General features: G+C 42.1%; 2 protein-coding genes across 4 annotated transcripts; one reads left to right on the forward strand and one right to left on the reverse strand.

The window, feature by feature from the left end:
* Positions 1-4,032: 4,032 nt before the first annotated feature.
* On the forward strand, positions 4,033-8,581 carry gzf1 (GDNF-inducible zinc finger protein 1). 2 transcript variants are annotated; one of them, XM_026319386.2, is made up of 8 exons: positions 4,033-4,317; positions 4,741-5,759; positions 6,065-6,248; positions 6,414-6,583; positions 6,795-6,889; positions 6,994-7,161; positions 7,293-7,450; positions 7,625-8,581. In XM_026319386.2, the coding sequence occupies exons 2-8, from the start codon at positions 4,756-4,758 to the stop codon at positions 8,348-8,350; spliced, it is 2,505 nt and encodes an 834-aa protein (XP_026175171.1). In that variant the 5' UTR covers positions 4,033-4,317; positions 4,741-4,755; the 3' UTR covers positions 8,351-8,581. The 2 variants fall into 2 exon arrangements, with proteins under 2 accessions (XP_026175171.1, XP_026175172.1); XM_026319387.1 differs by lacking the exon at positions 4,033-4,317 and adding an exon at positions 4,334-4,552.
* A 1,025-nt stretch (positions 8,582-9,606) lies between these two features.
* Positions 9,607-15,206, reverse strand: napbb (N-ethylmaleimide-sensitive factor attachment protein, beta b). Of its 2 annotated transcripts, XM_026319177.1 has the most exons (11): positions 15,006-15,206; positions 13,693-13,772; positions 13,377-13,493; positions 12,714-12,760; positions 12,404-12,481; positions 12,256-12,311; positions 11,591-11,675; positions 11,417-11,521; positions 11,279-11,347; positions 11,137-11,187; positions 9,607-10,759 (listed from the first exon to the last, which is right to left on the reverse strand). In XM_026319177.1, the coding sequence occupies exons 1-11, from the start codon at positions 15,104-15,106 to the stop codon at positions 10,658-10,660; spliced, it is 891 nt and encodes a 296-aa protein (XP_026174962.1). In that variant the 5' UTR covers positions 15,107-15,206; the 3' UTR covers positions 9,607-10,657. The 2 variants fall into 2 exon arrangements, with proteins under 2 accessions (XP_026174962.1, XP_026174963.1); XM_026319178.1 differs by lacking the exon at positions 12,714-12,760 and having other exon boundaries at positions 15,006-15,059.
* Between the last annotated feature and the right edge of the window lie 365 nt (positions 15,207-15,571).

Here is a 15,571-nt window from a genome sequence, read left to right on the forward strand (position 1 = left end):
AGAGAGCAAAGGCATATCCAAGGGATCAAACCTAAACCACAGGATATTTTTGACCTTGAGGGCGAGCGGGTAGGACAGGGAAGGAGGAGGAAGAGAGGAGGGAAAGAAAAAGAAATGAAAGCTGAAGAGAAGGAACAAAGTGGTTGAGGGAGAGAAAGAGAGGAGCAGAGTCTTTGGAGGGCAGCTGGAAATCCTCCAGAATCCTCTGCTCAAACCAACCATAAAATTCCAGCTGGAGCCACAAAACCAGTACAAGGACTGACGAGGGTGCATTCTGCCCACAGTGGGTGTGGGTGTGTGTCTGCATTTGTGTGTGTCAACAGTGTGCACGCGTTTAGTTTTCCCAGTATGTGTGTATACGTGTATGCTATTTGTGATTAAAGGGTCCGAGCAGTGGAGGCCATGAGGCAGACGAGTGATGCAATCTGCAGAAGCAAAGGAGAGGACACGAGGGCGGCAGGAAGGAAGGGAGGGAAGAGAGGAAGGAGGAATTGTTGCTTCTGGGGATCCAGCTCTTCAGGAATGTGCTGACGGTCATGTCCCACACAGTCGGAGAGAGTGTTGCATTCTGGGAACCTCTGTGGAGGTGACACCACCTGTTTTAATGTGGTTTTAGATTACCAAATCACACATTAGAGTATAAAGGGATGTACTTTGTGAGTTATTATTTTTCATTTTCAAAGTCAAAACAATCACATCTCCCTGTGCAAACTGGTCTCGTTCACTGCAGGCTGGAGGCCCGAATCCACCCTCACGCAGCAGCACTGGAGATCTATTTTGGTGCGAGCTACACAATGTTCACAAGCACCCACACAAACTCGGTGGGTTAGGTGATTGGTAAGCCTGGGCAAGTAGTCTATTTATGAGCATAGCAAGAGTGGGCAGTTGTCCTTGAGTTGGTTTGTCTGCCGTCTGAAGTGCTAAGTGCTGTATACAGTTACAATAGAACATTCACAAGGACGAGTCAAGGTGGAGTAGGGGGTGAGGGAGGGAGGGTGTGTGCGAGAGAGAGCACTGGGAATAGAGATGGTGAGTCAGAGGCCATTTGGAAAGTAATTTCATCTCTGAATGCTGTATATCTTTTCATCAATGAAAGGAAAGTATTTTCCGAACCAGGCAAGCAGAAGGAGAAAAATATCTCTGTTTGGTGAAAATGAGCACAGGCCTATTTGACAGGGTGAGGACAGCTCACATTCACCAATTATATTTGCACAATATTAATTTCACGTAGGTGAAGTTGTTTGTTACAGTACACTGCAGGGGAAGGAGTTCAGAACGAAGCTGTGTCTGCAGCAACACCAACACCAGCAGCAGCAGCAGCAGCAGCTCTGTGAAGCTGTGCTCTGAGCTAAATGCTAACAACACTGATGTTTAGCAGGTGTAATATTTACTGCGTTTCATGTGCTGGCATTAAACATTAAACTGGAACTGAGGCTGGTGGAATCGTTTCCGAGAAAGACACACCACCAGCACAGAAACAAGATTTTGACTTACGTTGCATATTCGAGCACGTTGATCATATTCGATCAAACTGCAACTTTTCATCATTCTTTTCCACATTAAGGCACAAATGCTGTTCTTTGAATTTTGTGAATCATTGCTTTCCTATATCTCTAGGTTGCATTGAGGTCTTAGGGGGTTCCAGTGATAGTCTGCACAGGCTGAATGAGGTGTGGCATCTATCCAGTGAAAAAGGAAACAAGAAGGGGAAAGGAATTAGACCGACTTCTTATGAGAGACTACCATAGACAGGTCTGGACTGCTGTGTGTATCCTGGCAAAGTAGCCTTGGCCTTGACGGGACTGCACAAACATGTGCAATATTTGACTCCTGTCCAGTTCCTTCCTTGCATAAATATTGCTGGCGATTCGTGTCCGTTAACTAAAACCGCAGCTTAGAATCAATAAAGTGTATCCCAGTGTCAAAATAAGAACATGCCATTTATTAAAATGTCTTGATGCCTGTTGAAATATAAGTCTAAGAAGATGAATAAGTATTTCATGAAACATGTTTTCTGTTAACCGAGTTCACTGAAGAGAAAGACACCACAATACTGAGTTGGACTGGTTTTTGATTGGTCTGGCATCAGCTGTGTGGTTATATGGGCAAGCACAAAGAGAATGCTGTGGTTATTCTTGGACCACCACTGTCTGCACTTCCACGTAATGTTCTAGTGTTTACCATCACTGGTTCACTTCGCCTGCTGGGATCATGAGTTAACCCTTGTAAGGAGTTGTAGAAAGGTCCTACCAGGACACCGACTGACTTGCCCTCACTGCATCCAAATGAACGTGTTTGTACGACTCCAGCACACAAACCGAGCCTGGACAAAACCATCCCCACCAAACCCCTGAACCCGAATGTGTTTTTCTTTTTACAGTGTGTGTGCTCTTAAGCCTCAAATTAAAATCGGCCTTGGCTTCAAGTTTTGCTTTTTCTCTCACACAGTGCACATTTTGTTATGTTGTTTGTGCGCTGTGGAACATCAGCACTGATATTTTCGGTCGTGTGGAGGAGTCTACCCATAGCAGAGCAAACATGATCCAGTGCTGGTAGAATGTTTTGTTTGCTGAGCCCATCACCTTTCAGCAAGTATTTATATCTCATCCTCTCCACTGACAACTTCATGGTATTTCTGTAGGTATTTAACGTGTTACTGAACAGCCTGGTGAAGCAGCTGACTATTATGCACGCCATGCAATAACAACATCTGAACCCTTGACTGTAGATACATGGCAATTCTTTTATCTCTCCGCAGCACAACTGTGTACCTTTTGAGTAACACAAAATACCCTCAGGTAATGTGAAAAGTCAACCACTGTCACCAAAAGAAGATTAAAATGACATCTTTCTGAAATGAGAGTTTGACCTTTTGTTATTTCAGTCATGCACCATATGTTCATACCCTGGATTATGTAAGTAACACACTGGAACAGGGGCTTTTAGGGTTGCTCAGCCCTCAAGGAGAATGTGGTATTTATACAGAGCCTTATGCTCTCTCCCAGGGGTCCATAGCAAACTTAACACCCAGTCACAGAATCTGTAATCTAATAATCAGTATGAATCGATCCATATCATTTTATAACATTATTGAATATTGGGTTGCTATGAACAATGCAGTCAGGTAGTCCCATTTTGACCTCACATGAACCTGGTTGTTTTCTTTAGGAAATGGAAGAACAGATTTCTAGTATTGAGGTTTTTATCTTCTTTTATCTTTTTAGCTTCATAACTTCACAGTAATTCTTTATTCTCGGCTTATTATTATGGTAACACTTATTAACACCAATGCCAATACAATTGATTCCCATTTACAGCTACAGATCATTGCATCTGCAAACGTTAAGTGTCATACAGTTCTCTGTGTTAAAACACAAGAAAAGAGGAATCTATAAGATGTGGCATTGTGTGCGTGTGTGTGGCAGAGGAATAATATAACAAAATCCAGACGAACATAGTGTTCCAGGTCAGAGCTGAAGTCTGCACAGCTCTGGTCCTCGGTGCAGCATGAGTCACCGGAACAGAGCAGATTGCGAGCTTGCACAATTCATTAAGACAAATGTAAGGTATACGGATTTCCTCTGGAAGAAGAAATAAACCTTGGCAGCTGTGGAACAGCACTCCAGAGAACCCTCAAGTAGCTTTCCATACACCTCTGGTATGACAGCATGGTTTTTGCAACTCTGCAGATGATTTATGCTGCTCTGAATGGAAATATCTTAGCTTAAACATTTCAGCATGTTGGCCTCTTTTTGCACTGGTCGTGGACCTGCTTATTTTTCTACACAAAAGGTGTTAAGCAGCAACTTTAATAGCTCATCAGTGTTACAGCCCAGTGAAATGATCAGCTAGAATTAGAGCAACCTGAAAAGGCTTAAAGGTGTACAATGGCGCCCCCATGCGGGGACACGCCACCAGTGCACATGTAACTATATAGTTACAGCTTCTATCGCCATTTAAAACATTTTCCTTCACATATCCTAATCACAGGTGCAACAGTTTACTGTTTAAAGTCAGTTAAACGTGGTTTAAAGGCGAAGGGGACCAACAGAAACAGTTTGAGGGTGTCAGCTAGCTGGGTTAGCTTCACAGCAAACAAAATGCTCAGGGTTATGCGCTTATAGTCAATAAACCTGCTTCACTGATCCAGGAACAGCGGTTTGTCCGCAACCTCTGAAGGTTTCATAAACGCAGACCGATCCCAGATCAGCCAGCTGGACACCGGATCTCTCCGAGAGAGCAGACGGGAGCGACTTCTACAGGAAATACCTTCCGCTGCGAGCATTTGTGAAGGGCTGCCATTTTACCGAGCTTACGGTAAGAAAAGCTCCGTGTCGTGGTTGTAGTTATCCGCGGAGGCTGCTGCAGCATGCACCGTGTCTGTGTAGCAGCGCTAACCCTGTTAAACATTGGGCAATGCTAATGCTAATGTTAGCCAGCCTAGCTTGTTTACATTGGGCCATTATGCTACTGTTAGCTGGTAGTAACCCTAGCACCACTCATTGGACCGAAACCACAACAAAATACCACATTTAGTCTGCTGTGCTGGCAGGTAGGTAGTTTAGTTGCACCTCGTGTTGGTTATTTTAAGAACTCGACATTTATCGGATCAAATTTAGCTCGTATTTCATGGTTATTGCTCTGAAACTAGGCCCAAACATTGTTCAATATATGTTTGTCTTAACATAATGAGGTAACAGCCTCCCCAGCTCACTGTTTCCCCTCCTTTTGTTTGCTCAGCACCTCAGTTGAATTATGGGGGTCAACGTGGTCCAGCTCACCTCTAAGTTGCACCATGAAAACCTCCTGGCTGGCCTGCAGCAGCTAAGGCTGCAGGGACAGCTGACTGATGTGACTGTGCAGGTGGACTACCAGGGAGACGTGCAGGAGTTTCAAGCCCACCAGCTGATGCTTGCAGCATCCAGTGGCTACTTCAAGAAGATCCTTCTCTCTCAGGATGAAGGCCGAGACAAGTTATTCCTCTCCAATATGCATTCCAATGAATTCTCCAGGTTTTTGGAATTTGTGTACACTGGTAAAGTTGAAGTTTCCAGAGACAGGATTGGTGATGTCCAAGCAGCGGCACAACTTTTGGACTGTGAGGATCTGTCAGCAGTTTGTGGGGAAGCCATGAGTGCTGGCATTGTACAAACATACGCGAAGAAAACGTCATCACCAAAAGCCGTAGATAAGGATGACACACAGGTGGGCACGAAAAAGGAGAGGATCAGAGGTAAGAAGCAGTCTCGTGGTTTGTTTGCTAAGCGACAGCTGTCCCCACAGAGCTCTGAGAAAGAAGTACCGTCAAAAAGGTTACAGGCAAATGACACAGTGAAGGATGAAAAAAGACCAGGAAGAACGCTAAGAGTGAGGCTGGGTGGCCTTAAAGTGCTTCAAAGGCATTTAAATACTAATACAGAGACTTTTAACAATGAAAATCAAGTTAGCAGTGAGGACACAGGAGGACACGAGGACACGATTGAAGACAAGGCTCAGCAGGAGAATCAAGCGGAGAAAGGAGATGAGCCTTCATTGGCAATTCCAGCCTCTGATGTGGATGACTGGAAAAGTGAGGAGGATTTGAAGAGTACCAACTCTGAAGATCCCTTGTCATTATCTTTGGAGGAGGAGGACGAGGATGAAGACGAGGACGAGGGACAGTCCAACAAGACACCAAAAAGGACATCCAAAGCCCAGTTCCAGTGTAACAAGTGTCAGCGCACGTTCCACTATGAAAGGAGCTACTTGAAGCACATCAGGTAGGACATAGACTGCTCCACAGGTCATTCATTCATTCATTCATTCATTCATTTACAGCATAGCTGTCTAAAATATACAGACTGCATGAATCAGCCGAGCATGTAACCTCATATCAAACATACCATCACTACCAAAATGTTTACTTAGGTTCATTATAACACCTGAATGTATTCCTGATGTCATTGAAACACATTGGGAATCAGTTAAAGTAGTTTGACGTGTTCTTCCCCCTGAGATAGTGATGATTGTCAGTGCAGTTGTTCGTGATACCTAACCCTCCTCGTCTTCCTCCTTTCATGGCCAGTACATACCATGGAGTGAAAGCAGATGTCATCTATCGCTGTGACACCTGCCTGCAGACCTTCGCTAACCGCAGCAACCTGAAGATTCATGAAAAGCATGTCCACAGTAATGAGAGGCTCTTCGCCTGTGACTCCTGCGCAAAGACTTTCAAACGAAAGAAGGATGTTGTTCGCCATCAAAGACAGGTGAGGATTCATGAAATTCCACACACTTGTTTGTGTAAGTCATAATCAGTGCTATTTCCACGCTAAAGTATATGCAGTATAATATGTAATAATAATACTTTCTTAAGAGTGCCTTTTATCTGCACGCTTTGGTCATTTCTATCTTACATCCCTGCTGCTTCTCAGGTACATGAACATAACAATCTGCAGCATGTCTGTCCTGAGTGTGGAAAGGCACTGAGCTCCAAAACTGCCCTGTTGTTGCATGAGAGGACACACACTGGCACAAAGCCTTTTCAGTGCAATGACTGTGGGTCCAGATTTACACAGAACTCTGCCCTTAAGATGCACCGCAGGTACTGAACTTCACTTTGGGGTTGTGTGGATGGCAGAGAGGTGGGATTTTAGAAAAAAAGGGCTCCAGCTTTTAATTTGGAATGTGAGTTGAGCAAAAGAAAAAACTGGTAAGAGTTGTAATGACCTAATAATAGTCGTCTTTATTTATACATTCATATGTGCAGTATATGTATAAATAGCTGTGGGCTAAACTTGTCTGTTTGATTATAGGATTCACACGGGAGAGAAGCCGTTTGCATGTGATGAGTGTGATGCCCGGTTCACTCAGAAACACATGTTGGGCTATCATAAGCGATCACACACAGGTAACGGTGATATCATGTCAGAACTATTTGCCATCTTTAATTTCACAGGAGCCACCCTCACTAGTATGTGCCTCAACTAAGAATGTGTCTCTCTCTTCCCTTAGGAGAGAAGCCCTACATGTGTGAGGCGTGTGGGAAAAGTTTTGCATCAAAAGAATATCTGAGACACCACTCAAACATCCACACTGGGTCCAAGCCATACAAGTGTGAACAGTGTGGTCGAGGCTTCGCTCAGAGGAATTCCCTTCACCAGCATCTAAAAATACATACAGGCAATTGTAGAAATTATTGGCATATTTGTTTTTGGTTATTTTGGATGATCTACTTTTACAGCTCAGACATTTGTGGTCAAATAATTTTGTTGTATTTTCATCCTTGCTGTTCTTTTGTTCACACTCACTAGGCGAGCGTCCATACAGATGTAAAGACTGTGAGAAGCAGTTTACCCAGCTCAACGCCCTCCAGAGGCACCAGCGTATTCACACAGGAGAGAAGCCCTACATGTGTGGCCTTTGTAGTCGCACCTTTACAGACAAGTCTACCCTTCGCAGGCACACTATGGTTAGTGTTACTGTAGCTGTACTACCTGAAAGGGTTTTTTACATTGGAAGAGCATCAATGGTATTTCAGCTATTTGCACAACGGCTGCCAATGTTGATCATCTGATAGCTTGTATTTAAAGTACTTTTCCCATCAGATTGCTGTGAAATTAACATGAGCTCTTATAACCTTCAGATTCATGACTCACATGCTCCCTGGAAGAACTACCTTGTGGTGCTGGAGGGGAATGTGGAGAAACCCAAATCTCCCACTAAGGGAAAGACAGAAAAGGCAGGTGCGAGGGAGAAAAAGAACACAACTAAAAGAAGTGGTGGTAATGCTGCTGTAACCAGCGACGTGTCTGGTATAGCCAACACAGACTCCGTCTTGCTTTCAGATACAGTCACTCTCCCATCTGAATGGACCAGTCATGGACCCATTGCTTTGGTCAGTCACAGCGCCCTCGGTGGGATCACTGTCATCCACACTGAAGTGCCACCTGGGTCGCAGATCCAGCCCATTGTAACCACTGAGACTACAGGGACTAGCATAATTTCCTTAGATGGTTCAGCTATCCCTGTGCCCTTCTCTATACCTGTGTCTATGGCTCATCCCATCTCCTCTGACGCTGCCTCCAGCTCACTGTCTGTACCCTCAGTTCTCTCAGTTTCTGACAGAACATTTGCATCTGCTGTTTCAACGACATCGGTGCTGGAAGCTGCTGCATCACAGACCATTTTAGCTCCTGTTTCAGAGATCAATGCCACTTCTGAGACAGCTATATTACAGCCCAATATCCAGACTGTGATTGTCGCTGACAAGGTTTGTGAAAAAGAACAGCTGCTATCCAAAGTGATGGACTGCAAAGGGCAGGAGATAACAGCTGATCCTAAGGAAGACTCAGCTCAAAATGCTGTGTAAAAGTATGCATGTGGATAGAAAGATCTTTAATGTAGGATTAGAAATTTAATAATTCACTTCAATCCATCTTTTCATGTTATTTTATATGTACACTTTGTGTTCCGACTGTGCAGTGTTTCATCGTTATGATTTGACGTCCAGTGTTGAATTAGTCAGATTTGGATATGACATTTATTGTATATCAAATTCTGTTGGAATATAAAGGAATCCATTAAATATCACAAAAATCTTGCTCTTTGCCCTCATGTTTTAAAGATAACTAATATATAATTAATGTGCGAGATGTGGGACGATTCATAAATACAAATGCAATTAAGGTGACTAAGTTCATTACATGTAAAGCAAAATATCACTAGCAAGTTCAGTGTAGTTTACCCCTCATATTAATTACGTGTTAATATTTCAGGAGTTACAGTGTGGATGTGATGTAGTCGGATAGTTCTGGGAATCTCATCAGAAGTCCTTGGCAGCTACAGCGCAGCAACTCAGTGAACCCTCAAGTAGCTTTCCATACACCATTGGAATGACCATAGGCTTTTCACAGCTCTGTAGATTTATTTTGGTCTGAGTATCAATGAAACCGCTTACTGTTAAGTCTATATAAATCCTGTCACGGTTGAACCATAAAACCACAGCTGTATTTGCAAGTGTTTATGTTTGGCAGATAGTGCATTAAATCTTTAAGCAGTCCATAAGGCTGGCTCCAATAACAATAACCTCTGACGTTTGGAAAAATTAGCAATTAGCCTGTTTAAATTAGTTGGTGCCTTTTTGCCATATTAATCACATTTGTTTTGTAGATGTGTGTTATTTTTAGAAACTAATCCATAATCCAGTTTCCATCATAACAAAGGTAATTTAGATGCTTGTAGGCTATTTACATTTTAATCAGACACAAAGTAAATACATACTAAGCATGAAATAATTAATGTTGTATAAGAACATAATGCTTACATGTAGCCTGCTGTACCAGATGATTGATTAAACATGTTTTCTTTACCTCACCAACAAAAAATTCAAATGTATCAGGTTACAATAGCGATCTGCTAACAGTTTCAGCAATATCTCACTGTAGATCAATAAAAGTACATCAATCCTTTCTCTATACCACTTAGTCCATTTTAGCGCCGCATTGGGCTGGAGCCAATCCCAGCTGACCTTGGGCGAGCGGCGGGGCACACCTTAGACAAATTGCCAGCCTAGCAGAGAAACATGTATACTCTGCATATGTTCAAACAGGAATAGAACCCAGAACCTTCTTGGAATGGATACCTTTATTATTGTCCATTTGCACAAGCACACAGATCATATCCAAGGTCCGTTGTCATTCCACCTGGAAGAAGCTGGATACGCAGGGTGACTGACCCTTTGGTAAAAACTTTGGTCTGGCTCACACTAGTGAACCTAACACTAAACTATACACAGTGGCATGCTTAACAACTGGCTATTTGGAAGGCGCGCTGCAGCAGCACATCTTCGCAAGTTCACAACACAACACGGCACGAGATGAGAGACTAATGATGCACATTACCCCAAGGTGGCTGCCCTGGGAGTATGGAGTAAGGTTTTCCGTGTCAGTGCTTTTCGTTCAAACCATAAACCATGTCTGACAGAGTGGAACATTCAAAGTAATATTAAAGCAACAAATCCTAAAGTGATAATAAATAACCTAAAATATGTAAGGAGAAAAATCACCTGATTTTAATTAGGTACAAATGTTTAACAGTCTACACTTGGTGCATAACATTGCCCTTCATCATGAAGGGTCTCTCCTCCATAATCTTGTTTTATGGTAGTGACTTGAATTTTAAGAAGTATGACTGATATAACGCTTCTTTTCTACTTCAACACAATCTAAATAAATGTAACATTGCACTCTCTAAATCCATACACACCATGATTATCTTATATACAACAAACACTGAAATAATTCAAATATATAATAAACTAGATTAAAAAAACAAGCTGCATCTGACTATGAACCAATAACTGTACAAAACATGCAGTGCTTCTCTTAATACTAATCTCAGTTTCAATACAACATACTGCCCTGAACCCGCCCCCCAGGAGAGATTTCAGCAGAAAAAAAATTATGCAGCAATCCTCTAGATAGAGGTGAGGGCGCGAGGATTTACATTCTGACTAGATTCATTAGGAAAGCAAAGCTAAGTATAGCAGTGAGTAGTGGGATATTCAAAATCATCAGCAGACATTCCTGTCCAGATGATATACACAGCGAGGTGTGTATGTGTGTGTGTAAAAGCATGCGTGATTGATTTGTCCCTCCATGCTGCATTTTCCTGGATTTCATTTCAGATCCCCTTCATCACCCTGGATGGTCTTTTTGATGCGCAGCAAGAGGGTTGTGTGCCACTGGTCCAGGCGTGAGATCGAGTCAAACTCCTTTACCTGTGAGCAGACGAGATGATTGAGCTTCATTCCCACGTTTGTATTACATTTAAAATGTTCTTTTCATTTGTTAGATTTTCTGAATAAATCACACAATATCTGGTTCAGTTATTTAACCGTAGGTGAGGCCTACTGCCGCTCTGACTTTGAGTTCACTTTGAAAAATCTTTCAGGATCAACAACAGCGATGCTACATCAGTGAGTCCTAGTTCCAGACCTAGGGAGACTGACTGAATACCTGAGATCCAGCCTTCAATGCGCCTGAACAACAAAGGGATCCAACAACACTACAAGAGCTGAAGCAGTGGGACTCCTGTTGCTCACCAGAGGCAATTATTATAAGGCTAGCCAACTTTCATGGAGTATACAAGTCTTACCGCCTCTGTGAAAGCCTCGCTGTTCTGTTCCTCATGAGCCTCAAGAAGTTTCTGTTATAACAAAAATGTAGGTTACTAAGTGAAACTGCATAAATTGAAAGGGGAAAAATAAGCTGTGAGATTCCTCAGTGTTCTTATCTACCTTCAGCAGCTTGCATTCTCTGGAGTCCGAAAACGCCGGGAACATCTCCTCATATTTTTCAACGGCAATCTGTGGAGACATGGCTCGTTACAATTCTGCCCCAAATCCTGAGACTGAACCACAAAGCTATAAGGTCACCTTAGCGTTGAGCTCATCGACGATGAAATGACAGAGGGCGGCTTTGAAAAAATATTCTTTGGCGCTGTACTTCAGCAGTGGGTTGTCCATTGTGTTGGCTCCAACCTAGATACGTGAAAATCAAAGTCAGTGCTGACTGAATGTCCATTACACACAAATACTAGGAGTACACACCTGCTCGTAGATCTCAATAGCCTTCTGGTACTGCTCCAGCTGTGCACAGTAAGCTCCCACCTTCAACAGACACTTGTTGGCAGAACTAGGGAGTGCAACAAACCACCACAGAGTAACACAAATGAAATGTAAAGGAGATGTAATGGAACAGAGCTAATATTATCACTGCTCCATTGTATTTAGTGATCTTTGGGAAATAATGACAACATGCACAATACCAGCAGATTGAAACAGAACAACAGAACAGAACAAACAACAAAGCAGCTACTGGAAATGTGAAACAGCTATTATTGACTTCATTACTTACACCTTTGCTTTTAGATTAGATAAACTTTATTGATCCACAAGGGAACTTCCTTATTTCAAAAATGTTCATGCTAGCTGATGCCAAAATGTCTTTTAGAAAACAGACTGTTTCTTGTATGACTTTTCATTTGTATTAGCTTCTAAGTGACCAGTGCCTGACATAAATCAATGCTACTGCCTCATTGTAGAGCATCATTCAATTAAGGGTTGTGTGTTTGAAATTTATAGTTTTAGACCTTTATAGCAGAGTTCAATGTGCACATATAACTTTAAAAACTTGAATTATTTGATTCCTTGCATATAGAAATGGCAGTACTAGGACTGAAAATAATACAGTTTTATCCTGTATAGAACAATACCTGTTTGATTCTTCTCCTTTGTAGTAGTCTGCTGCCTGTTCATAATGTGCAATAGCCTTAACAAAAAAACAAACAAACAGATAATGTCATTTTAGGGTCAGCAGTACGAATAATTAACAGTAATATCATCTGACCTAGGTAATGGTACCTTTTCAATATCCACCAGATCAGACTCGTAGACCTCTGCGATACTGATATGGTGTTTGGCTGCGATGGTGAATCTTCCCTTGGGGGGGGAAGCAGAGAGGAAAAAAAAAAAAAAAAAAAAAAAAAAATCAGTACAAGCTGGATTTACCCACAGCTCACTGGAAGTTACCCACATGATGTCATATCCAGTACGATCAAAACAAAAGCAAATACCAGTTTCAAGTAGACACTTCCCTGCCAACAAAAACAATATGGCTGGATTTACTGTCGTGGGTGAGAACACAGCTGGACACTTTTTAAGTGCATCTTACCATGTCTGTGTATATATCGATGGCAGCGTTTAAACACTTGATTGCCTCTTTTGGCAGCATAAAGGAAAGAGGAGTTAGACAGACATGGTTAGTTTGGTTAACACCCTTAAACAGCACCTCATTCAGGATCAATCAACAGGGAATTTTATTTCATCAAGGCAAAAGGACATTAAAATGTGATTACTGTATATCATTAAGTTCTGCATTTTGTCAGATGCTAGTTGAAAAATATTAAGTATAAAACAAAAACCATAAGCAAGGCCCTGGAAAGCATCTACTGAAATCTAAGACAGACAATCTGCCTGACAGTAAATTACAGCTTTGTAGCCAAACACTCAGTGTTAAATTGTCTTGATATAATGTCAACAGTCCCAGAATTTACTCAGGATACAATTTGCTCAGGTAATGTCCCACTTGTTTTACCCTGATTCCACACTGCTGGGTGTGGGAAACCTCTGCTGCTTACTGACATTTATCACAAATGGTTAAATACAAAAATAAATTAATAAAAAATAATATTAGAGGTGTTTTAGATATAAACAACCAATTGATTTTCAAGAAAAGGCATAAGTATATTTATGATCATTTAACACGCAAGTCTACAGACAATGTTTCATTAACTTCTGCATGTTTTTACTCGGTTACCAATCATGCAATATTTACCATTAGGGTCAGACTTCTTATAAGCATTTCCTGCATCAATGAAACTAGTAGCACAGTCATGTTTGTTCTGCAGCTGCATATGAAGACGTGCTGCCTTGCAAAATGCATTTCCAGCACCTGAAGACAAGAAGAAGATAAAAACAGAATATTTTTAATTTAAAATTTAAGCATGTAAGTCCACGTTTTTTTTTTTTAAATTCGGGCACCTTCACAGGTGCTGTGTTTTGCTGTTATGGTGCCAAAAAACAGCAAATAATCCTACAGCCAAGTTGAGACTGATAAGTTGAATTGATATGTAGAAAACAGACTATCGCACCACTCCAGTTCTTGGCGATCTTGAACATGTTGGCTGCTCTGCAGTACATCTCACATGCCTCTTCCACTTTGTGACGTCCTCTAGAAACACAAAGGACAAATGAAAACAGTAGCAGCAAAGCTGTACACAATACTAAGAATAAGGTAAAAAAAAATAAAACAAAACAAAACAAACAAACAAAAAAAACAGCCTGGCGTGAGATGAACTGTGTGCCAGGCATTTCAGGGAGAGTCAAAGCTCCGAGTGGTGGACTGGCTTAAATGAATTGCTCTCCACTGGCACTACAGAGAAGCAGCTGACCCCTGGGAGCTCCCTGTGGTCGTAACAATACTCTGGCCATTCAATCACAGCAGAGGATTACATCGCTGATTAGTCAGTCGCTGAATTGCCAGTAGAAAGCCTGCCAAGAGTTATCACGTGTGAAAACTGCAGAGTAGCAACATCTGGGACTGCCTTGGAAAGAATTTAGTATAAAAAAAAAAATAAAAAAAAAGACTGAGTCATAGAGAAAAATAACTGCTGGCTTTTTTTAATATTGTGGGCCAGGGCAGACAAAACTCCTGCTCTGTCTGTCTATTATGTGTTTAAAAGCCTCAAATATAAGAATAAAATATAATATTTATTATATATAAATACCATGAGGAGTTTCCCCATTGTCACAGATAAATAAACCCTGGAGAAAAACCAGAAACAATAATGTTGGGTGTTAATGAGTCCACCAATGGCTGTAATGGGTCAGCATTCATTCATTCACCACTGCCTTTGGGATTATGACGGTAGCTCAGGGTGGCCACACCATCCCATATCAGGGTGCAGTGGGGAGAGGACAAAGTGAACTGGTATCTTCCAGCTTCTGGTTCACTGACACACCTTGATCCAGGTGATCAGCAGCGGGCAGGACAGGGAGAGTTGGAGGGTTGCCCACCCCTGCGTTAGATGACTTTCACAATAAGATGATGTTTTCCCCACTGAAACTCTTCCAACCAAAAATAACCCCCCGTTTTTCAGACACTGCAACACATTTTACACAATGAGAAGACTGAAGAGTGAAACTACAGAGAGAAGTGTCTTCCTTTAACCTGTGTGTGTCCGTATTTAAACAATGTAGTGCGTATCTCCAGGCCAGCGCTGTGTCCAGGAGCCTGTTTACAATGAGCACAGCTGACTAACTGAGATGGAGAGAAAAGAAAACACACGGGCCTTTTGGTTTAATGTGCAAACACACTTGTATAAAACGTCTCTGTGTTTAACAGGAGAACTAACTCGATGGAAACTACGCTAGCTGTGTGCCCTGTGGTGCAGTGCTGGCTTACCCTCCAAACATCCCTCCCAACAAAGAGCCGGAGGATTTGACTTTTTTGTCAGCGTCGGCCATCAGCTGGGCGGCTTCCTTCTCCTTCCCAGAGTTGTCCATTTCTGAGCTGGGTGTAAAACAAACTCACACAGAGAGAGAAAAGACCCGCAGAAGACCCGCACGGATTACGGTCGATGGGTTTATTTAGCGTAGGCGTGTACCAGCTATAGTGGCTTAGGCGAGCACCGAAGCATCACGGGAATTTGAGTGCTTGACGAGGCAAAACAGGGTTGGCTTCGAGGCACAAAAAACTACAACTCCCAGTGAAACGTGTATTTCTTATAAATACCCCCGTGTTACGTAATATCTGATTGGAAAGTCGCGAAAACATTTTTAATGTACAATTTATTTTTGCTGTTTTAATGTACAATTCACATTTTATTTTACTGTTTTGTAAAGATGAAATACAATATCGTATTGAAAACACACAAAAGCAGCACAATTCAGTGCGCGTCGCTTTTCTGTACAGCAGGGGGCGCCTGAGCATTGACGCCCCTTATCAACCCCACCCTTGTCTTATCTCAA

The sequence above is a fragment of the Mastacembelus armatus genome, chromosome 24, assembly GCF_900324485.2.
Source record: "Mastacembelus armatus chromosome 24, fMasArm1.2, whole genome shotgun sequence".
Taxonomy (NCBI): Eukaryota; Metazoa; Chordata; class Actinopteri; order Synbranchiformes; family Mastacembelidae; genus Mastacembelus; species Mastacembelus armatus.